At 38.2% G+C, this 24,853-nt stretch overlaps 2 protein-coding genes and 1 non-coding gene across 4 annotated transcripts in view; 2 read left to right on the top strand and 1 right to left on the bottom strand.

Moving 5' to 3' along the window:
* Xrcc4 (X-ray repair cross complementing 4) overlaps window positions 1-112 on the bottom strand; it is a 257,737-nt gene extending 257,625 nt beyond the window's left edge. The window contains exon 1 of the mRNA XM_052743627.1: window positions 6-112. The gene's annotated coding sequence lies outside the window, so the exon portion shown is untranslated. The remainder of the gene's footprint in view (window positions 1-5) is intronic.
* Window positions 76-24,185, top strand: Tmem167a (transmembrane protein 167A). Of its 2 annotated transcripts, XM_052743633.1 has the most exons (4): window positions 180-298; window positions 12,266-12,375; window positions 14,982-15,016; window positions 20,542-24,185. In XM_052743633.1, the coding sequence occupies exons 1-4, from the start codon at window positions 296-298 to the stop codon at window positions 20,610-20,612; spliced, it is 219 nt and encodes a 72-aa protein (XP_052599593.1). In that variant the 5' UTR covers window positions 180-295; the 3' UTR covers window positions 20,613-24,185. The 2 variants fall into 2 exon arrangements, with proteins under 2 accessions (XP_052599592.1, XP_052599593.1); XM_052743632.1 differs by lacking the exon at window positions 12,266-12,375 and having other exon boundaries at window positions 76-298; window positions 20,542-20,620.
* Window positions 12,878-13,012, top strand: LOC128113902 (small nucleolar RNA U109). The gene has a single exon (XR_008219706.1). It is a non-coding gene; the product is annotated as a small nucleolar RNA U109 (small nucleolar RNA).
* Window positions 24,186-24,853: the final 668 nt, after the last annotated feature.

Raw genomic sequence — 24,853 nt, 5'->3', positions numbered from 1 at the left:
CCTACCTCTCAGTGACTCCACTTCCGTTTTCCTAAAAAAAAAACGTGGGCACCCAGCGAGAAACCTGCGCGGCCAATGAGAGAGTCCGCTAATTCCAAGGTTTGCGAGGCACCGCCCACGGCCCGCCTCTTCCGGTCGCGGGAGCCTATCACGGAGTCCGAATGGCACAGCCTGGGCGGAGGCGCCGCGATAGGCCCAACCGGGCGGCTGGAGAGAGCGGGAAGCGCAGCGGGCGTGCATCCTCTTCCGCCCCGGCCCGGAAGGGTGATGTGGCTGGACCAGCACCGGCCTCACTATGGTAAGAACCTAGGCTGCAGGGCCGCGGTGCAGCTTCGTGGAGGGGCTGCGGGCTCGCGCGCGCGGCGGCGGCGGGGATGGTGCGGGCGCTGTGGGGCGCGGGAGCCCGGGCGGGAGCCCGATCCTCCGGGACCCGAGGCTGCACGGGCCGAGGAGTCATGCGGCCCCCGATGCTCATCCTGGAGCATCAGGCCGAGAGCCCGGGTGCTGGGTTAGGCCTCTCGCGAAGAGGTCGCCTTGCTGCGTTGTTTAGTACAATGGCGATGGCATGTTCGACCAGTCGGTTACATATCTCTGTGGACATCTACTCTCAAACGCTGGAGTTTCAGTTTCCTTTCCCCCCTTCTTTTATGTGTTCCATGTTTCTCCCAACCCTCTTCTTTCAGTAGTAATTAATTGATTGCTGTCTTCCTTAACTCTAGGTCCTGCACCGTCCGTTTTACCTGTTGAATCCAAGGCGAGATAGGGCCCCCTCCCACACCATTCATTCAGTTCTAATGGTGCTCCTTTGCAAACGGATGTTTTTAATGATTTGAGTTCCCTGCAAAGGTGAATCTGTCTTGTAGGAGCTTAATGTGCTTCCTCATAGTATTGTCTGGCCAGGACCTTCCTCGCAGACCACCACCCTCACTGGGATTTCATGTTTGTGTTGTGGATTATTTAATAGTTTAGACCTCAGAAAAGTTTGCACTGCAAATCACAAAAGAGCAGCAACAAATTTCAAGGCAAGGAACGGGAAGCCCCATGTGGCCAGTGCATAGATAAAGTAGAAACTACTGATGGATACTGAACATTATGTATGAAGGCATATTACCAGTGTTAGGGTAAATGTCAAATTCCCCTGCACCACCACTTAGGTGAATTTAGAAGCCATTTATAAACATAGTACTAGTGTGTTACCATCTCAAAAGCAGCCATGACCTCCCTCGCCCCCTCACCCCCAACCCGGGTTTCTATGGTAAAGAGATACTGAATTTGAGTTCCTGGAAGTTGCTCCAGCATCATCTAAGGTATACAGCCTGTAGAACCATAGTCAGAAGAAGCTCAATTAGTCCTTCCTACTTTCTTGACAACTACTTACGTTTATGCATAAGTTGGAGTTCTTTCCTAAAGAAGATTAGCACCTGGTAAAGGAGATAGCATTTATTGGAACATTTTTGTTCTCTGGGTTAATATTTTGTTGGCCATTGCAGCCTCTTTTGCTACCTACCGCACAATAATATACACTTGGCCATAAAGATGTTGTTAATAAGCTGTTACTAAACTTAGAAGAATGCTTTCTTGCCTATTACCAAGAAACTGAAGTAGAATTACTTTGCTCACAGAACAAGTCAAAGGTGCGTTCCTCATCCTGTCCTTCATATTAGGTAAAATCAAGTTAGTTTAAGATTGATGGTATTTAACTTTTTCAAAAAAGGAGAATAATAACAAAACACAAGTTTCTATTTACTAGTACTTGATGTGTATCAGGTTCTATTTTAAAGAAGGAGTTCTTAAGCATTGTCTTCCTTTCAACTTCAGACTCACATACCTAGTAAGTAAAGCCAGGCCTCAAATTTTATCTTCATGTCTCCCTACAGAACAGTAACAGGAAAAATGTCAGGTGTGTTTTGTGCACATGTGCAACTTTCTTTTCCAGTTTTTTTTTTTTTTCAATCCATGACTTGTTGAATCGTGGATGTATAACCCACATTGGAGGGTGAACTGTATGTATTTGTACGTATATTGTACATGTAGAATGGCTGTGCAAGGATGTGGGATAGTATTATTGAACTGTAGGACTTTTTATTAATCTCTAAGTTTTACTTTTTTTTAAGTGTTGTAAGAAAATATAATTGTATACAATGTTTTATTAGAGATGTTACTGGCCATAAATATTTTAACACATAAAAAAACATTAAGGATATTGCCCAAGACCACATTGATTTTAAATGACATAGAAGGTAAGTCTTAAACTCATTAGCAGCTCCATTTGTCACTGTATATCCTCGTCCTTTCTACTGGTCAGAGGTGCCATTAATCACACAGGAAATCCAAGAGTAAAGACAGGTTTGTGGGAGAAAAGCTTAGGTGATAATTTTGGTTGTATTTGCAAGAAAAGGACAGTGGAAAAGCATGTGTCTTTAGAATTATAAAAATAAATTTAACCTTAGGAAAATGTTTGATGAGCTTCACTCTGAAAGCCATTGCACAAGGTTAATAGGAATGTGATGTAGATGCAGTGATTTCTCAGAGTGCTTAACCACCAATAAAATACTTCTGAGTTTCCTGAGATTGTAGTTTCTTTATAGTTTAAATCTAAATTTGGGGGGTTGTGTGTTAAAGCTTTGATTGATTCTAGTGAGCAGCCAGGGATACATGGCTGGTTCTCAGTATTCAGCTTTTCTGTTTTACCAGCCTCTATTTTGTCTTTTCTTGATTGCAAAATACATTTTTTTCATAGTAGGATTTGCTCTTTGCCCTTCAGAATATCTTTTCAGTCATTTTATCGAGGTATACTATGAAGAATTCATTTTTTAAAAAACAACTAATCAAGTGTTAGTTCCACCTTTGGACTAGATAGTGACTGACACGGCCAGAGATGAACTCTGAACTGTAGCTTGACTCACCACCAAAGTTCTGTAGTGGAAAGTGAGTCTTTATGCACTTCTGAAACAGAAATGTTGATTTACTCGATGATAAATGTATGTGTTAAGTAGTCCAGATGTGCAGTAGCCTCTGGATTCTGAAGGACAGGTTATGTTGTAGATAGGGTGTGTTTGTATTTGCAAGCTAATATTTATCTCCGTTTTTGCGGTTCCCATTTTTAAAAGACAACAGTACATATGAAGTTCTAAATAAATTCTAGTTGGAAAATGCTGACCTGACCTAGATTCGCAAATTATAAAATGCTGACCCATTTTTCCAGTGTGGTATAAATTTTATCATAATTAGGTTAGGGGTGTTGATTCTGTGTTCTTCTCTACCCTGAGAAAAGAATAAACTACTTTAGTTTTATGTAAAACAAGTCTAGCTAGTGTTTTGAATTTTGCCTTCGGTGTTTAACTCTTTTTTTGTTTGTTTGGTTTGGTTTTTGGTTTTTCAAGACAGGGTTTCTCTATGTAGCTTTGCGCCTTTCCTGGATCTCGCTCTGTAGACCAGGCTGGCCTCAAACTCATAGAGATCTGCCTGTCTCTGCCTCCCGAGTTCTGGGATTAAAGGCGTGCGCCACCACCACCCAGCGGTGTTTAACTCTTAAAAAAATTTTTAGTTTATTTATTTATTTTACATCCTGACCAAAGTTTCCCTTCCCTTCTCTCTTTCCAGTGCCCCCAACCTCTCCTCTGCCCATCTACTCTCCAACCCTCTCTTCCTCCATTTCTATTCAGAAAATGGCAGGCCTCCCATGGATATCAACAAAACATGCATATCAGGTTGCATGTCCCCTTGTATTAAGCCTGGGCAAGGCAACCCAGTATGAGGAATAGGGTCCCAAAAGCCAGCAAAAGATTCAGAGATTATGTGGAGTCCCTGGTAGTCAGTTCAGACTCTGTGAGCCCAGGTTAGTTGATTCTGTGGGTTTACTTGTGATGTCCTTGACCTGGCTCCGACAGTTCTTCCTCTCTTTTCAGCAGGATTCTCTGAGCTTGGACAAATCTGTGGCTGTGGCTCTCTGCATCTGTTTTCATCAGTTGATGGATGAAGGCTCTCTGATGACAGTTGGGCTAGGCATCAATCTCTTGAGTATAGCACAATATCATTAGGCATCATTACATTGATATTTTTTTCTCTCCAGTTGTGTTTAGTTCTATCGTAGTTCTCTGGGCCACCCAGCCTCTGGGTCCTGGTACTCCAGGCAGTGTCAGTGTGAGCTAACTCTTGTGGCATGTGTGTGAGGCTGGAACAGTCATTGATTGGCCACTCCCACAATCTCTGTGCCACTCAGCATATCCTATAGGCAGGACAGACTGCAGGTCAAAGGTTATGTGGCTAGGTTGGTGTCCCAGTCCCTCTACTGGAAGTCTTGCCTGTCACAGGAGATGGCCAGTTCAGACTACATACCTCTGTATGTAGTCTTAACTAGGATCATCCTTGTAGTTTAACTTTTAATTTTAAAGTGTACTTGAGTTAAGCTGGGGAAATTAATCAGTAAAAAATTATTTTAAACGTGAGCAATAAATATTTGAAGCTCTAAGGCTAATACACAAAAAAGCCTCTTACTTAGCAAATAAGGTGAACATTTTGTTTTGCTGATGATAAAAATAAATCTGCAAGGAGCCAAAGTGATCTAATACTTATGAAAATACTGTAAGTTAAAACAGCATCCTTTCTGTCAATTAAGTCTTGTCAACAACCAATAATTATAGGTAAAGAGTGCGTACCATATTAATGTATGTGTTTCCCTGTGTGGGTTTTTTTTTTTTTAAGATTTATTTTTATACTTATTTATTGTTTGGCCCTAAACCCCCTCCTCTATATTTCCAATGTTTAGAGATGGTTTCTTAAGATTTTTAATTTAAAAGTTCTATTAACAATGTCTAAGCTGTTATTTATAATTCTAGAGCAAGGTCCCATATCCAAACTTGGTGGCTATAGCGTTAGCATTCAGGAATGGCTCTAGAAATAAGAATGCCTGTGGACCCTTTTCTTATTTCACTATTTAAGAAATTGTGCTTTGTAGTCGGAAGGTCTCTCCGGTCCCACAGCTCAGACGAACAGAGGCTTAATATTATTTACAAACTGTATGGACTGTGGCCGGCTTCTTGCTAGCTAATTTTTATATATTAAATTAACCCATTTCTATTAATTTGTGTTTTGCCATGTGTTCTGTGGCTTTACCTATGTCCCATTACATGTTGCTCCTTCGGCAGCTGGCTTGCATCTCCCCAGACTCTGACTTTTTCTTCCTATTTCTCTCCTTTCCTGCCTGCCTGTAAGCTGCCTTGCCATAGGCCAAATTAGCGTATTTATTAACCAATGGGAACAACATATATTCACAGCATACAGAAAGACATCCCCTAGCATTAAACCTTCTGGGTACAATGCTTTTCTTCAGAAAGATTATCAAGTAGCTTCTCATCTGGCTATATTAACTCATGGGACTAACATGGTTATTCCAAGCTATTGGAAGCTCTGGTTATGATTGGTGGTAAGTCTGCAGTGGAGAGTTATAGTTGAACTTCAGAGGAAAATAATTTAGGAGCTGCTAATGCAGTGTTCTAAAATTAAGAACACAGTTCTGAGTGATCTAAATTCAAGGAAGGGTTTCTGTGTCCCAACCTAAGGTTACTATTAGTTGTGTTTAGTATTGTTTTCCAGTGAATGCCCCTGATTCAAGGGACTGTCATTTGATACTTCTTTATGAAAAAGAAACATTTATAGATATGGTAGAAAGAATGTACCCTATGAAAAAACAATACTTACACACGCACACACACACACGAATATGTTTCTAATCATGTGACAAGACTTTGCATCCAAATTTTCATTTGGAAGATTCTGGGGGAGAGAGGGTGATATAGTCACAAGAACATTTAACAGATGAGAAGAGTGGGGTCATAGCCACAGAAATAGTGATATATGTGTCAAAATATCAGAGGGCTCTAAAGCACTTTAAAAATACAAGGTACTAATAAATTTGTATTGGTTTAAGACCCCAGATTTGTAGTAGTTTTAGCAGAGTAAGAGCCTAATATTTCATCGGGGGCATAAGTTTTATATTCATCATATTTCACAATTCGTCTAAGAGGTGTGAGCTGTCTAAATTTTTTATGGATATTTTAGAAAATACAAATTTGTTCAACTTTTATAGAATGCGGGTGAGTAGAACTTAGAGTATGATGCATAAGTTACTTTTAACTCAGCATTTCCAGTACTGTCTCTCACCAACAACCCATTAAGGAACACCTGCACCTGTGCAAAAATAGTTTAGTGTAACCATTGCACATCACTAGAAGAGATGGTTTAGTGTAACCATTGCACATCACTAGAAGAGATGGTTTAGTGTGGCCGTTGCACATCACTAGAAGAGATGGTTTAGTGTGGCTGTTGCACATCACTAGAAGAGATGGTTTAGTGTGGCTGTTGCACATCACTAGAAGAGATGGTTTAGTGTGGCTGTTGCACATCACTAGAAGAGATGGTTTAGTGTAACCATTGCACATCACTAGAAGAGATGGTTTAGTGTGGCTGTTGCACATCACTAGAAGAGATGGTTTAGTGTGGCCGTTAAACATCACTAGAAGAGATGGTTTAGTGTGGCTGTTGCACATCACTAGAAGAGATAGTTTAGTGTGACTGTTGGACATCACTAGAAGAGATGGTTTAGTGTGACTGTTGCACATCACTAGAAGAGATGGTTTAGTGTAACCATTGCACATCACTAGAAGAGATGGTTTAGTGTGGCCGTTGCACATCACTAGAAGAGATGGTTTAGTGTGGCTGTTGCACATCACTAGAAGAGATGGTTTAGTGTGGCCGTTGCACATCACTAGAAGAGATGGTTTAGTGTGGCTGTTGCACATCACTAGAAGAGATGGTTTAGTGTGGCCGTTAAACATCACTAGAAGAGATGGTTTAGTGTGGCTGTTGCACATCACTAGAAGAGATGGTTTAGTGTGGCCGTTAAACATCACTAGAAGAGATAGTTTAGTGTGACTGTTGGACATCACTAGAAGAGATGGTTTAGTGTAGCCATTACACATCCTTAGAAGAGATGTTTTAGTGTGGCTGTTGCACATCACTAGAAGAGTGAAGTTTTGGAGACAGTGTGCCTATCAGAGAAGGTTAACCATTTTTTTTTTTTTTTTTTTGCGTGTAAGAAATTAAAGTATAGATAAGGAAAGGTGGCACTACCCTAAACTGCTAAAAAGAATGAACAACTTACATGGGAAATGTTGATTCTAAGTTGTCCTTTGTGGCAGCATCCCATTAAAAACAAAATCTGCATAAATACATGTTTATGTGTGGAAAAAGAACTAGAGTCTCTTTATATGTAAAGATAACAATGATCATCTTCTAGTTACTCTAGGGCAGTGATTCTCAACCTGTGGGTCACAACTCCTTTGTGGATCAAATCAGATATCCTGCATATCAGATATTTACATTACGATTCATAACAGTAGCAAAATTATAGTTATGAAGTTGCAATGAAAATAATTTTATGCTTGGGGGGGTCTCCACAACATGAGGAACTGTATTAAAGGATCGCAGCATTAGGAAAGTTGAGAACCATTGCTCTAGGAAAGAAAAGAAGTCGGAACCCTGTGAAGGGTTTTGTATTTTACTTTGATACCTGTAACTATCTAAATTTACATGTACTCTTCATGGATTTTAAAAGGTAAACATTAGCAAATTAGCACACAAGAGCATATATATTTGTGACTCCTTGATAATTAGCATATTATAATTAATATTTTAAGTTGTAGAGTAATTAAGTATCTGGAGTTTTCAGTTAGCAAGTTTACTTACTCACCTATACAAACCTCTTGAAAATGTATATGTTGTATGTCTTAGAATGAGTTAGAACAATACGACCTCTTCAAGGTGTGAGCACCCTCAAAGTCAGGCTCCTGATAGAACATTGGAGTTGCAGGTAGTGATAGATGTGAATACTAAGTAAAAATTATATTGATCCATCACAGCCTAGGCCTTTGACATAATCAGGATATTTTGTCTTTGCTTATTTCTCCAAACTGTCTTTGACAAGTAAATATAAATTCACAACAGTTTGTGGACTTTGGATAATTAGCAAAATAGTGTCCTCGGTGGTCTAATTTACATTAGTTTTTCTCAGTAATGCCTGTCATTAATGAAATTTGCCTCTTTCTATTTTGTTATCATGTATTTTCTTTGTTTAGCTTCCATTCTTCCCTTATTAACATTGTCATATGGAAAGTCTCATTTATTTTTCTACTAAATAAGGACATCTGTTTCTCTTAACCCAGAGACTAAGTTTGTATCAGTAGACAGCAGATGCTAAGCATTAGGAGAAATGTTGCAGGTGACAGGCTGATGTCCATAACATAGAAAACACTCTTTTGACCTAAGTCTAAGTACGTCTGAAAGACTTTACCATTTAATATTATTTGTTTAAAATACAGAGTTCCTAAACCCCAGAGCAAAGTTGTATATATCATATATTTTGTACATGTAAACAGCTTTCATTTGTAAATGATTGTACACACACAAATGTATATATACACATTCCACTTAATAATAGGCATGATGGTGAGTGTTGTTTTATCTTTTATTATGAAAACCTTCAAACACAGGAAGGTAAAAAGAAGGCTAAGATGAGCTTTTGCATACTCAGCATTTCATGGACAACTCCACTTTCCCCTACACACACAATCAGTGAGAGACCAGCTTGAGTGTCTTACCATTAACCATATTTTTAAAGACATTGGCGGGAGGGGGGGATACATGATAAAATCCTCAATTTAGATACCCTGTTAGGAACATAGTAAACCTACATTGTAAAACTAACCATTTACCACTGGAATCCTTTGTTTAAATATAAGTCTGTTAATTATTTCTACACTTTCTTAGCCAGCCCCCCCCCACACACACACACACAGAGACATGCTGCCTGCCATGTTGTCTCTTCTGGAGCCTACCATGTTCTTGGTCTTTCCAAATGAAATCATTTGTGGATTGTCATGTGTTTGCTTTCTTATTAAAGCTTTTCCTTTTGAAAACCTGTCTTAATCCCCAGGGTTCCAAGCAATCTCTTACAGTTGCTAAAATATATTACTGTTTAGTTTGGAAAGTATCCATCTTTTTCTAACTGGATAATTGCTCTGTGTGTGTCATCTATAACATAAAGATAATAATGACTGTGTTGGCTATGAAGATGATAGTGTAAAAGAATACCAGATGGGGACTGGAGAGATGGCTCAGTGGTTAAGAGCACCGGGGCTCAATTCCCAGCACCCACGTGGCATCTCACACCTATCTGTAATTCCAGTTCAGGGGATCTGACACCTTCATGCCAATGCACATAAAATAAATTATTTTTTGAAAAAGAAGAATACCAGATGAATGTCAGTAATAGTTGTTAGTTAATAAGCCCCAAATACGGAAAGATTCATGCACTCTAACTTAAAATCCTCAGTGTCAACTTTATTTCCCAGAGTGTACCCTAAATATGCATATTGTCGTTTGCCTAGGAGGAAAGACTATCAATGTATTCGTGTATGTGTCAAATGATGTTTGAAAGACAACCATTTTGGCAGTGTTTTCTATTTATTTATTTATTTATTTATTTTGGTTTTTTCGAGACAGGGTTTCTCTGTGTAGCTTTGCGCCTTTCCTGGAACTCACTTGGTAGCCCAGGCTGGCCTCAAACTCACAGAGATCCTCCTGGCTCTGCCTCCCGAGTGCTGGGATTAAAGGCATGCGCCACCACCGCCCGGCCTATTTATTATTTTTTATAAGTTACCACTTGTTTTCACAGATGCCAACTTAAAACCAAATTTAATTAAAAGCCAATACATATTAAATATCACCTTTGCTGTGTACGTGAACAAATTTTTTACATAGCATTAATGGCGATTACAAATGTTTTTGTTCATCCTTTTCAGACCATAAAACTAACACTCACTTATAAAATCCATCCACAGCCATCCTCATTCTCCCACTTTGTGTCAGTTTTTACAGAGCTAAAACTATACTAGCATTGAGATCTTGTATCGTGTCTGCCAATAGCTACAATTTGTATATAAGCATTTTTGTCACTGATTATATTAGTAAGTGGGGCTAGGGAAATGACTCAGTAGGTGGGTTGCTTAATGGGCAAGCATGAGAACCTGAATTCAACCCCTGGTGCCTACATTTTCCAAAGTTGGCCGATATTCCCATGGCTGGGAAGACAGAGTCAGGAGACTGAGAAACTTGCTGTCCAGCCAGGTTAGCTGAATTAGCAAAGTTCAAGTTTCATGAGAAACCTGCCTTAAAAACGAAGGTAGAGGGTGGCAGGAAGATAATGAGCTTCAACTTCTGGTCTCCACATACAAGTACAAATCCATGAAATTGCACACACAAAACACTATTGGTAATGTGCAATCCTTATATTTTTTTCAGTGATGTTTTAATTATAAAAATATGTAAAAATAATTTTAGTAATGCCTGACAGGGCTTCTTAAAATTCTCCTGTCTGTTGCTTATTTTTTCACATTTAACCTTGAGAATCAGCTGCCTGTTTCAGAAGTCATGTGTTGTTATTAAGTTCATTTTATAGGTTAGCTTCACAGCATTTCGTTCAGTCTATCCTAATTCTACACAGTGGCCTTCTATGTGTTTTAATGTGATTATTGGGGTTTGGGGTTACTTTCCTCCTTCCTCCTCCTCCTCCTAAGATATTTCTTTTGTTCTAGTTCCTATCTTTATAGTCTCTTTTTTTTTTCTGTTTCGTCTTTCATTTGGTTAATATTACAATTCTGAAGGTTATTGATGTGTGCGATTTGATCCTATACTACTCTTACCTTGCTTAATTCCCTTGATGTTTATAGCATTTTTCACTAGCTCCTGAGATTTTCAAGTAAAGTTCATTTACAAGTAGCAATTTTACCTTTGATAAATAATTATGACATATTCCTCCTGGTTTTTAAGAAATCTAGCCGGGCCATGGTAGCACACGCCTTTAACCCCCAGCACTCGGAGGCAAAGCCAGGGGCTCTCTGGGAGTTTGAGGCCAGCCTGGTCTACAAAGCAAGTTCCAGGATAGCTAGAGCTTTTACACAGAGAAACCCTGTCTTCAAAAACCAAAAAAAGAAAAAGAAAAGAAATCTATTTTTACTTCTAAATTTACTAAATAGGCATACTGTTAACTGCTGAGTGGAATTCTTGTATTTTATGTGCCTGCTAATGGAAGAGCCTAATAATGGAAGAGTTTTTATCACATACCGTGATGCTATTACAACTTCTTAGAAGTGTTAGGAGTGAAACATCTTTCTTTGGATTTGCACTATGCTTCAAGCACATGGCCAGGTGTTAGAAATTGACAGTCTGATAGTGCAGTGTTTGCGCTTTGGGTGTGACTTGTACAATGGAAGTGTCAGTTGCTAGGTGAGGGATAGAGAAGAGATTGCTAAGGAAAAGCATGGGTGTTCACCTGTAATCCCAGCACTTGAGAGGCAAAGGCAAGAGGATCTCTAGTTCAAAAGTGGCCTAGGCCATGAAAATAACTGTGTGTGAAATACAGAGGACAGCTGGATTCCTGGAGACTTCCTGACAGAGCTGAGCTGAGAGTCTAGAGAGGACTCAGCAGTTAGGGCACTTGTTGCTCCTGAACAGGGCCTGAATATTGATAGAATGAGCCAAACTCCGGTTTATTTACACTTGAAATGTATAGTTTCCTGTTTGCCTGTTTAAATATATAATAGGATTCCTATTAAAACTTTACAATAGAGGAAGGAACTATTACATAACAAATAGCTGAAAAGGAAAGGCAGGTGCTTTTCTTTCACCAATGTCTAATAATCTTAATATTTGTCAAGGCTTGGAACATGATTTCATAATTTATGCTTATCCCAGGCAAAAAGTTGGGCTGAAAGAAACTTTAGTCAGTATTTAATCTTTCTCCCTGGCTCTGCCCAGGTTTGTAAATTCCAAATGAAGACTAAGAGCACAATGATCCCCTGGGGTCACAGAGCCAGCCACTGGCAGCATGTGGACACCACACTGTTTGCTGTCTAGTACGCTGCATGCCTTGAACATCTGTGTTAATTATATACTGAGTCGACTTTGCTCAGACGTTTTGAATCCATGACATTCACTTTCATGAACTGACATTTTCTACTGCATCTCCTGCATTCTTTACCTTAAAGAATGCAAGAAAAGAATATCTTGAAAGACTTCATGGTGCTGGTTTGCATGTTCTACAACATCTTGTTTGCCTGTAATGTGGAATTGTCTGGCATTTTTTTGGATACAAAGTTTTCTCTTGTGATATTAATTTGTTTTTTTTTTCCTCTCTCTCTCTTTATAGTCTGCCATTTTCAATTTTCAGAGTCTGTTGACTGTAATCTTGCTGCTTATATGTACGTGTGCTTATATCCGATCCTTGGCACCCAGCCTCCTGGACAGAAATAAAACTGGGTATGTTACTAATGATATCAGTCAAGTCAGTTCTCACCAACATCAAATGTAAATTACCATGAAAGTCATTAGACAGTTTAATTCTATTTGTAACTTAGTTTTGACTAACTTTTTACATTTTCTTCATGTTTTAAAGCTCTGAAATATATTTGCAGTACCTTACTAAATTAATAAGTAAATTTCAAAAATGATCCAGTGTGACTTGATATTTCACCTACTGAATAAAAGCAGACCAAAGATTTATCTAACTGAAGATGAAACATGTTAAATATATATCAGTTGTTATCACAGTGCCCCATTAACTTTATAAACATGATTTTCCCCATTTCACCCTCTTCTCTGAGCTCCTAGCATTTTATTCTGTTAATCAGTTATTTGGAATTCTAATATAATTAGTAAGATCTAGGAAAATAGGAGTTCTTATGAAGTAGTCACTATTAAAATTCCAATCAAGTATTTATCTTTTCTAGTGCTGTCATGAAATTTTTCATTCAAAGGGAAGTTGCATGTGGACATGTCTGCCCCTCTTTTCTTTGGGAGTAGGAATGTATCCATAACATGCTACATTGATCAAGGAGTTATCAGGGCTACCAACCTTACAGTACAGGTTGAGTAGTAGTATATTTCTCCTACATTAAAGGCCCCAAAAGGCTTTCCTGTTTATACATTTTAAAGTATAAGCTAAAGTGATTAGAAACAATTTTACTTATAGATCAGAACTACTTTTCTGTAAAAGTAATTATTAGATTCTCTTTCCTTTACTTGTTTTCTCTGAGACTCACAATAAATTTGTCATTGTATTTACCATGCTTAGGTGGAGTTCCCTAAATATCTGATGTGATGCATTTTTGGTGACTTCACTATTTAAATTTAACTCCATTTTCTAAAAGCTGATTCAAATGGTCTAGAACAGGGCTGCACTAAAAGACTGCTTCTTAGCTAGTTTCCTCCTACTAACCCTAATAGCATTATCAGCAGATGCAGATACATTCAAGCCATAGAAATTAAGCAACTGATTGGAGTGCTTTTTAGCAACAAAAAATTCCTTTCAAAAAATAAAACAAAATAAAAATGTTACAGATGCATGTCTTCGGAAACTCACTGAAGCAACTCACTGATACTTGATAGGTCTGAACTAAGTCCAGGTTAGGATTCAAAAAAAGCTCCTTATTTCTAGCATATCAGACCTGGAAAGACCTGCCTTTTGTGGTCTAGTGATTTCAAACTGTTCAGGGTTCTGAGTTTCCCATGAAGGCGCTTCAGATATCTCGCTGTGTCCTTCAACTAACCAGAGTGGCTTCAAATCCTTAGTGTTTATTGTGACCCATAGGTGCCTAGAATCAACACACATGGCTTTGCATGGGTGACCTCAGTTTTCTACTCTTCAGTAAAGAATAAGCCAATTCTGAGTAGTACCTAGAGTTCTGTCCCATGATCCTTTAGTCCTGACATTCCTGAACACAGACTCTATCTAATCATTTACTCCTCATAAAGTGCTCTGGGCGTGGAGACTGTTAGTAAAGAGATGAAGAACGTCCTCACAGCCCCACAGCAATAAGTAGGGCTGAGTTAGAGCACAGTCTGGCCTTGGCAGTAGCTTAGATTATTTTCAGACTTGTATTTGCCTGTTAGCTTGCTGTTCACATGGGATGATTAACTGACCATCTTTCTATGAAGGAAAAAATATAGAAATATCCCTGAAATATAAGTTCTATAATTTTATTGATCTAGTCTTCATATAAGGAATAAGTAAGATTGATTTGTCTTAATTAGTATACCATTTATAAATATAATTATAAAAATAGATAAATATAATTATAGGTATGTATAATATTATTCTCAAACCAGCAAAATGGTAGCTGTACTGTTTCTTTAAATTTCTCTGTTGATGGCTCATTTGCTTTTGCCAAAGCTGTTGTTTTTTATGTATTCCAAATAAGTGATGTCCTTTATGTGTGTATATTTAATTCATAATTGTTTTATTCATGGAATTAAAAAGAACATCTTCGTTTTGTTATTCCTAGAATATATATTTTAAGTGTCATGCTTAATAAAATCATGCTTACTTCCACCTAAACTAATAATTCTCATTATATTAAAAATGTAACCACACATTTATGTTAATTTCCTTGTTGATGAGCACAGGTAGGGACTGCATTAGAGTGTACAATTATAGACTAATGAAACACAGAGCTATATTCTGTAAGAAATAAATCTTCTAGTATATTACAAAAAACTCTCTTCATGTATCATTTTCTCAAAATTACTACTTAAATTAACAAGTAATTTTTCTACTTTTGAAAGTGATGAGGAACTTGAAGTTAATAGAATTAATTCAGTGAGTTCTTGTATAAATTTCACCACTATCACATTAACTTACCCTAGTTCTGACCTGTGACACACATATAGTCCAGTTAATAGTGGCTTCTGTCCAATGGTGGTTTTGGTGTATCCGGTCCTATTTTCATATATAAGTGATGGCTCCATGTCCAACAAGCAGATGTTAAAATCCAGTATGTAGAATTATTGTTCTTTCTGATGTTGTCGTAAATGAACTGGCTTTCCCAGTAATCAGGAAATGTTTTGTTCTTTTTTATTCTGTATAGACTATTGGGAATATTTTGGAAGTGTGCCCGAATTGGTAAGTGTCTAATCTCCATTCATTTCTTCTGCTGTAAATTATTGGCCACTTTAGTTATATTATACACATGGCAATCAAATGTCGGTTTTAGGCTTCTCAATCCTCTGTACTCTTTTTGCAAGAATTTACGGAATTCTCCCAATCGGTTTTCTTTCTGCTATTTAAAAGTAGATGTAAGCCGGGCGGTGGTGGCGCACGCCTTTAATCCCAGCACTCGGGAGGCAGAGCCAGGCGGATCTCTGTGAGTTCGAGGCCAGCCTGGGCTACCAAGTGAGTTCCAGGAAAGGCGCAAAGCTGCAAGGAGAAACCCTGTCTCGAAAAAAAAAAAAAGAAAAAAAAAAGTAGATGTAATGGGAGACTTTGCAATGTTTTATTAACAGGAGGTTGGAAAAATGATAAAACACAGAGCTATATTCTGTAAGAAATAAATCTTCTAGTACTATCTATGTACCATGTTCTCAAAATTACTACTTAATTAATATAACTTTTCTGCTTCTGAAAAGGATAAGGAACTTGAAGCTTAATGAATTAACATATTGAAATCAAGTATCAGATCCCGTGTGTCTCTGGACTTGCAGCAAATTTAGACAGTATCGTTAGTACATGTTTATACCATGCTCTTTTGAATCATGTATGCTATTTTGATAATTTGTAAATTAGAATTTTAAAGCTTTTGTTACATTTTTTAAGGTTTGGGTTTTTTTTTATATATATTTGTGTAAGGGTGAGGGTGCACATGTCACACTGTACATGTGAAGTTCAGAGCACAGCTTGTAGTGGCTACTTTACTCCTTCCCACACATGGTTCCTGCAGAGGCAGGCTTGGCAGCAGGTTCCTTTACTCACTCAGTCATCTCAGCAGCCCTCATGATACTGTTTGGATAACTAAGGATGAGCTTCACATCTAATAGAAATAGTAAGATTTTACATTTTAAGTATGCCTGTGATACATTGGGCTAACGTCTTATTTTATCCTCACACTTGACACTGTTCACATAAATTCAATGATCAGTAAATAAATGAAATGCAATTCAAAAGTACTAGTAGTTTTTAATAATCGGTTATATCATTTTTAACATGTCTAATTAAAAAATGCTTTGTGGCATTTGTACTTAGACTGAAAATGAAATTTGTTGTCCTCTTTGGAATTATTTGCATGATATATATACATGCATAAATACATATACATGTATATATATTAATTTGTTATCTTTTAATATTTTATTAGCCTTGAATTTCTGTGAAACTACTTTCTTCTGTCAAAACACAGTTAATTTCATAATGTAAAAAATACGTCTGTCTTTTTAGCTAGTTTATCAACAGACCACATGTCCCAAACTTAATCCTTGAGTTAGGATTAAGGATATATAAGTCCCATTCCTGAGGGAAACTATCCCTTGTTCCTAGGTTCTCCTGTTTTGTTTTGGTTTTTTTTTCTGTTTCCAGTTTCTTGGAGACATAAAAAGCTTAGAAGATTGTGTGTAACAGGAAACAAAGTTGTTGAAAGTTTCACAGTACAAACTAAGCTCAATAATACTTAGATGTTTTTCTAAAGACCTGGAAACCAGTGTAACATACCTAAGCACAGTTGAGGTGTAAATTGGTCTTCAGTGTTCAGACGCTGTTTGTTAGTCATTGAACTAATTTTTAGAAAAGGTTTTCTTCCATTGGACTTTTAGATGATAGGCAAGTTCCTAAGAGAAATTAGCAATCTAATACTAAATTATCCTTAAGTTTCTATGTCTTCTGGATAATTGATAAGAACAAAGGATTTCACAGAAAAATACCTTATTCAAAGCCATTCTGAAATAAGCATTATCCCCCTGACAATTTAGTGTGCTTTTAACATGAAGTTTTGATTCCTCTGTGTTCTTTTTGATGTTTTCTTCTTTCCTGTGGAAATAAGCATAAGAATCTTTCTATCATGGGAAATATAATTGGCTTTAAATTAGCAAAAGAATATGTGTAGCCTAGACAAGAGATTATTATTCAGGGAATATTTGGGACTCTAGCATATGTGTTCAGCTTACAGCCCAACGCTGTCACTTAAAACTTTTTGAGATTCTAGCCAGGTGGTGGTGGCGCACACCTTTCACCCCAGCACTTGGAAGGCAGAGCCAGGCGGGTCTCTGTGAGTTCAAGGCCAGCCTGGTCTACAGAGTGAGATCCAGGACGGGCACCAAAACTATACAGAGAAACCCTGTCTCGAAACCCCCCCCCCCCGAAAAAAAAAAAAAACAACTTTTTGAGATTTGTGTTTCTTTATTGTACTCTTTATGCATGAATTTTGTAGATAACAGTGTTGTATCTCCATGGCATGAAGTTAGACATACCTTGAACAATTTATTGTCAAAACTAGAGTCTGGGACATATAGTGAATATAGGTAGGTTACTGAGTTCCCTAAACATCATTCAATATGTATATGGCCATTCCCAATAAAATTATCCAGTCCAACATGTTAGTGATGCTAGCATTGGAAAAGCCTGACCTAGATTTACAGAGATTTGTATGGATACTTGTCTGCCACTTAGTCACAAATAATGGCTCCAAACCCAAAACTAACAGAAGGAGTCTTGAATACTTCAAAAAGAACCAAGAAGAGAAGCAGATCACCACCCTCAGTACCTAATGCTTATCGCTAAGTATAAGTAAACCAAACTGCCTAGGAGTCAAGTCACCCTGGAAAAGAAAGTATATATAACCAAGAGTATAACCAAGAACAAGGTAGTTAAGAACCTAAGTATAACTGCAAGAGAGACACCAGAGATCTGGCACTGATGAGCTGAGTTTTCATCTCCATCATAGAAAGTTGTCAACTCCAAAAGAAAACATAAAGATGCATTTTAGGTCCATTTTATGTAGGAATTAGACATGTAGACAATTCTGTTTAATAGCCAACCCAAGTGTCCTTTCTGTTCATAATTATGACTAGACGTGGGGGTAGCTTAAAGCTTCAGACATGTAGTATATACTTGTCTTAATGATTTCCTCAAATATGCTGTTTTTCTGCCTTGGTATAAATTCCTTTCTTTGTGCTTGCTTATTTATTTATATGTCTCCCCCCCCCCCATTCTGAATGGCTCACTTAAAAGTGTTTCTTCTTACAAGAATGAAAGCATTTGCTTTATTTTAGCAAACTAGCCTTGAAAACTCTGGTGCTGAGACACCATTTTCAAGCACCTGCTCCTCTCTATTCTTGACACTATCTACACAAAAAAGGATGCGATTTTAACAGAACAGTCAGATCATCTTATACTACTAGATATCACATGACAGCAACTGTTTCCCATTCATTGCACAAAGCAGCAACCTGACAAGCAACGTTCTTACTCAAGTTCAACTAAAGATGTTTAGCTCTACCACATGGCAATCTCTTTTAAGAAAATGAAAAACATGAAAATGAAACCCATCTGTAAATTGTAGCATTCTAAGTCATGAGATGAGAAAGAAAAGAACTTCCTCAAGAATTAATACTGAGCAGATGGAAAACTCAGTACAGGGATAATTGCTCCCTTTGGGTGTTTACTATGACTGTGCTAAGCAATGAACATACCAGCCCTGAAAAGAATAACAGGCTTTTATGACATCTACCTAAAGTTTATGGATCAGTGAGGTGCTTTGTGGGACTTTAGCCCTAATGAATTAGCATTGTAAACCAGTGTGTTGTTTTAAATTTTTTTTTTAGTTAATGTTACTCTAAAAACCCCATTTTCAGTATAGATCCTCCTTTAATAGAAGGCAGTCTATTAAATGTCTGTTGAGAGGAAAGGGGGAAAGGCAAAGGGAATTTAAAAAAAAAAAAACTTTGAGAACACCAAATCTGTGGTTTTTGTTTTGCTTTAGTATGGTTTAATTTGGGTTTTTTGTTTTGTTTTGTTTTGTTTTTTGGTTTGGTTTGGTTTAGATCTGAGGACACATTTGTGGACCACATTGATTGGGTGATCTTCCTGGAAGAGGGGATTGTAGGCAAAAATCCTGGCTAAATGTCTGCTTTTTAAACTATATGTGATACTTCTGTGACTTTGGCTTTGAATAGACATAAACATATTAACATATCAGTGTGGGCTCAGTGAAGAGACTCTGAACATTACAGTGACCGTGGGAATTTTAGTTAATGAGGGTGTCAAGGTTGACATTCATGAGAGCCAGGTAATGAGGATCTAAGGTGAACTAAGGCGCCTAGTTATATTGCAGTGAAGCTTAGACATCATGGAAGAACGTAAGGCTAGTCAGAGCCGGGTCTTAGGCTTGCAAAGAACCCGGATGCTTCCATGTGACTGCTGCTTTCTTTCTTGTGCCTGCCGTCCTCTGAATCAGTACAGCTTACAGTTACTAAAGGAGCAGCAACAATTAAAGTGAGGTGACTTCCCCTTACAGGGTCTGTGTGCTGCCAAGACATTTTCACAAGCCAACATCAGATCTCTAGATCAGTGAAGGAAAGTCTCAAATACAGACACTCTTAAATGAATATGGAATTGACTCATTCAAGAAGTTACTGTGTTTAACATCTACTTTTAAATTATTGAAATATTGAGATTTCGGAAACTTTGTGAGTGGAAATGGCACCCAAAATATTCAAACATGAGAGAATTTCCAGCTTTTTAGGGATACTCAATCAATGAAATGTAGTCAGTTATTCCAAAAATCTCCCAAATGGAAAAACCTTCTCATCCCAAACATTTTGAATAAAGAATGTTTGACTGTAAAAGACTCGGTACCATATCTATCAGAAGTAGTCATCACCTTGGGGGAGCTTATGCCTGTTTTTTTAATGGGATAATGTTGGCAATCTTGCTGGTCTTCGCATATGAGTGGCTTCAAGTGTCATGAACTGGTACCATGATATAAAGAAAATATTGCTGAATGCTGTGCATTAGATTCCTAGGGTAGACATTCTTTTTTATGTTTTTTAGGGTTTTTTGTTTGTTTATTTTTTCAGAAAGAGAGCTAACTATCCTTTGGCTCTGAGTTGCTGGAGAGTATTTCTTTGGCTCTCTACTACATTCTATAGGGGCACAGCCTTGGTACTTTTAGGAACAAGTCTCGGAAATAGCTTGGCAGCTAGCCATGTCCAGCCTTTTTACATTGAGATGTGACGTTGTCATCTACATAGTTCACACTTGCAAACTACACAGAGTTACAAAAACAATAATAACAAAATAAAATCTTGGGATGGGCCCACAGGATGGCTCAGCATGAAGAAGCACGTGCCTGATAACCCGAGTTCAAGATCTAGAATTCTTAGACAGTTGGAAAGACAGTTAAGAGCCCACTCCAGAGTTGTCCTCTAACCTCCACCATGCAGTGTGGCATGAAGGCACATGGACACAGCACGTGATGAGAATGGTTTGGGTTGTTGTTGCCTTGTGTTGGGCTGCAATTCTAACACCTTGTTAGCCAGTTTGTATTGAGCTTGTTTTTTGTTGCCTCTGGCTCCTTGTTCTCTCATCTCTCAGTAGTAACTTTATCATATCCGTATTAGTCATTCGTTCAACTAAGTTGAATGTCTTCCTTCTTTCAACAGGTGAGCGCAAGAGTCCTTATGTTGCCGTATGCTGTATAGTGATGGCCTTCAGCATCCTCTTCATACAGTAGCTTTGGAAACTACCAGTGTGTGATTGCCATCAGACTCTGTAAACAAGGACTTGCCTCCAGAAAATAACGGGAAGAATAGTTAACCCTTTTATCTCTGAACATGAAATGAGATAAATTTTGAGATGCTGTTCTCTGTTTTTATGCTGTTGGACCAATGAGCTATATAAATAATTAAGATGTAACAGTTTAATACACGGGAATGTGATTATAGCGATCAACCTCAGTTCTGTCATCCAGTATTACACTCTGGCAAACGTCGTTCTGTTGTGTGGGGACTGCTTTTCATAAGGTTCTTGAGGGCACGAAGTAGAACACAGAGCTGGCGGGCGGATTCCACAGGCTCCTTTCACTGGGCTGAAAATGTCTTCACAGAGTGAGACCTTCTAACGACTGGCCTGTTGTATTGAGAAAAACTGTTCTATTTTTGTTGTTACTGTTCTATGGATTGCATTCATATTTAAACCATTGTGATTGCTAACCAGAGTACCTCTGTTCTTGGCAAATTATTACAGGTGTAAAAATATTTCTTTAACATAAGAGTGAGGCTTCTGGTCAAGTGTGGTCAAAGACATAGATGCCATCCTATGAAAAAGAATGGAAAAAGCAGTGGAACAGTGATAGACTTAATTCATGTGGTTTTCATTCTCTTAGTGTCAAACCTTCCAAATAGAGCAGCCATTGTAGTTATCCCAAAGGTGGGTTTGTTGTGTTTTTAGTGCATCACTTTAAATCTGGTTTCTTTTCTGTCATCTTAAACTGGAATCACTTCTGACTTTGTAGATGATAAACACATCTCATACCTGCTCAGTCTGGATACTGTGGTCTAAGTATCTCTCAGCTTTAACACCGAAGCAAGAATTTGGGCAGTTTGTAATATGGGTGTGAGAAGACTGGCGATGAAGCATACATATCAAAGGGCACTTAGAAGTTGGTGTTCACCAGTTCTTCAGGTTCAGCTGGAAATCCAGTGCTGTTTCAAAGCTAAGAGGAATTAAATCTACCTGAAAATGCTTACTACACATAACATTTATCATTTAAATACTGGTTTGGGCTGTACCTTTAAAAGTAAAAGGGAAACTTTTTCTTAGAAATGAAATTCCTACAGAAACAAAAAGTGCTGAACTTGAAGCCTTCTTTAAAGCAGCATGTATCTACTATCACTCTGTAGCCCAAACAGGCACAAAGCTCGCTAGACCACCAGCTTTTACAGACTGCTTGAAGCTATATGGATCATATCTAGGGTAACATCGAGGACGCTTACTTTGTGGTTTCTTGGGATTATCTGTTTTCAAAAAGATCTTTAGAATGTCAGTAGCTAGTTAAAACTGGTGTATTGTACTTTGGACAGGAAATCATATGGTAATTATTCTACTCTGAACTGCATCTTGGGCTTCATATTAGGTCAAGGATTTTCAGGGCATCCCAAAAGTAGGACTCCCTCATCAGCATATTTGTGCACAGTAACCTTTCAAGGTCTGATTTCAGGGTGGCCACCTGTTGTGCATCTCTGCTACCAACTGAATTTTCCAGAAGTGTTGTCAACTTTTTTCCTAAGTTAGAACACATCTCATAAAAAGGAGAGAATAAAGGATCTAGTCTAAGATGTTCTGTTTAATTTGCCATTTCAGACAGTGTATATGGAAATGAGAAGAGACAGATAAAACAGTTAACTGTATAGCAGCTTATTTCTACCCTACCATCCTGCTCTTTTAAAGTATGAGTTCTTGGGAGTGTAGGAAAGATACAAAGCTACAAGATTTTATAAAGAAGAGCAGTTAACATTTTCGATGTGTGAAAACTGACTCCTATTTTCCAAGCCACAGAGTGATGTAGGGTTGTGAAGCCCACAGAATATTCAGCTCTGTGCTGTGGTGGGATGTGGAGAAGCAGTAAAGCACACCGGGCAGCTGGCCTCTGCACAGAGACAGTTTACAGCAGCGGGAGGGGGCCATTGAGACCCAGAGCCAGCAAGCTCCACGTGTTCTCCCTGGTTACCTAGCTGGCTTGAGTCTTTAATCCATGTCTCACAATCTGTTCTGTGTTGGCGTTTGGTTCCTGATGAGTTTCATCGGTGTCATTGACAGGGCAGGGACATGTCTTACTTCCAAGTAGTCTTGCAAGATAGTCAAAGGCCACATATATGTCATATTTGTCTTTTAAACTCCAGTCCAGTGTCTTGCTAATATCTTTTCTGCCTATACCAGAAACTATCTTATATGATTCCATTCAAGATGTTTCCTGCTGGGGTTAGTAAGAATATGAAATTTATAAATTTCTTCATCTTCATAATAAAGTCTTAGTCTCATACTATAGGATGACACGTATTTCCATGAATTAACTTTTCCAAGTTTACAGAGTCCAACACATCTTTGCCACTATTTGTGAAAAATATTTAATACTTGTAAATAGTATGTTTTAGGAAACATTTACACACTTCATATGGTGTGTGACCATTGAAAATAGAAAATCTAGCCAGGCGGTGGTGGCACACGCCTTTAATCCCAGCACTCGGGAGGCAGAGCCAGGCGGATCTCTGTGAGTTCGAGGCCAGCCTGGGCTACCAAGTGAGTTTCAGGAAAGGCGCAAAGCTACACAGAGAAACCCTGTCTCGAAAAAAAAAAAAAAAGAAAGAAAATCTGAGTGCTTTCTCTTTATTCATAATGTACATTAAAGATGAGACTAATGTATATGAAGTATAATATGCTAGCACTTGTTATTGAGATAATCCCAAGGTTCTAGAAGAAAATGAAGAACAATGGTTCATTGAGGGTAGAGCTTCTAGAAGAGCATGGAATCAGTTGAACTTGGCAGTGGTTTGCAAAACCACAGTTGGATGTTAGGGATTATATGTCCCTTAGTGTGTTGTGGCACTGATGAAATATGGTGTGAACCATTAGGTGGGCAGACGTCATGGAGAGTCATGTATTTTACCTACCTCAAAACTGAAGTTGTGTCTTGTTCCTCCTGCCTCACAAATCCTTCAGGGGGATAATTAAATTTCCCTTGGTCTATGAACAAAAAGGTTGACAGTGGAATACAATAGTATATTCTCTTGATATTTCTCTAAACATTGTAAAGGCAACTAGGCAGTCAAGACAGAGTTTTCAGAAACTTGTAAAATCTCGTATACCATCTGATAAAAGTAGTCCCCAATGTTAAAGCAAATACCCACGCCAAAAGTGCACTGTTTACATTTCCTGGATGCACAGAAAATATTCCCACTCATCAAGAACTTAAGCTTCACAAAAACCCTTGGAAAGTTTTTCCATCTTTGCAATCTGAAAATACTTAGGGGCCACTCTTCTCTTACTTTTGTATCATCTAGTAATAATACATGTTCTCAAAGTGGTGCTGGCAATGACCCTGTGACCTTCACCAGAAACTGACTAGCTTCTGAGAAATAACTTCATATTGTTTCTCCTTTGCTCTAAACTAATTCTGAAATAAACTGACATGCCATTCCAGTACCTTTTGGAGAAAAGAGAACTATCGTATTTAAAAGTGGAGGTAATCACCCTACTCTGGTTAGTTCCTATGTCTGCTATGTAATAAAAAGTGAATTGTCAAAATCTTTCTAGTTTTGTTTTCTTAAAGCAGGGTATAAAACTTACAGGGTGGCCATTATAACTAGAGTAGTTATCTACGCTAAGTGTGGACATGCCAAGATAAGTTTGGAGGTGATATTTTATTGATTTGTTTCTTAAGACTACCCACGTAGTCTCGTCACTGCATCTTTACAAACCCTGAGTATCGGAAGAAATGACTTCTGTATTGCTGTGACCGTGATACCAGACAGAAACAAAGGGAAAGTTTGGGAGGTATTTGTTTCCCTTCTAGACACAATGGAGTTTCTGAAAGAATGTGTGACAGACTCAAAAAGTCATAGTGCAGCAGGGAGCTGAGAATGAGGCCAGAAGCTACAGACTAGGCCAAGCTCTATCCTTCAGTGGCCCTCCTCTAGAGACCTACTTCAGAACAGATTCCAACTCCAAAAGTTTCTGTATTACCACCAGTGCGGGAAATAAGCATCCTCAAAAGCCAAAACAGTGATTGACTTCGTTTGTTTTGGATCTGGTCTTGAATTGTCACAGAGGTGGTTGAATTCCAATTCTCTGTGAAAATAGCAGTTGTTGATTACTAACAATTTCAAATGTAATCTCAACTGAGGACCTACAGATAGCATATTGTGGAAAGTAGCTATCAGTTTGTGTCCAAAACCTCTAGTTATCACAGTTTTTTTG

Source organism: Peromyscus californicus, unplaced genomic scaffold (assembly GCF_007827085.1).
Source record: "Peromyscus californicus insignis strain IS unplaced genomic scaffold, ASM782708v3 Scaffold_18__1_contigs__length_77618521, whole genome shotgun sequence".
In the NCBI taxonomy this organism is placed as follows: domain Eukaryota; kingdom Metazoa; phylum Chordata; class Mammalia; order Rodentia; family Cricetidae; genus Peromyscus; species Peromyscus californicus.
Note: the sequence above shows the minus strand (reverse complement) of the source record. Positions and strands in the feature narration are given on the sequence as shown.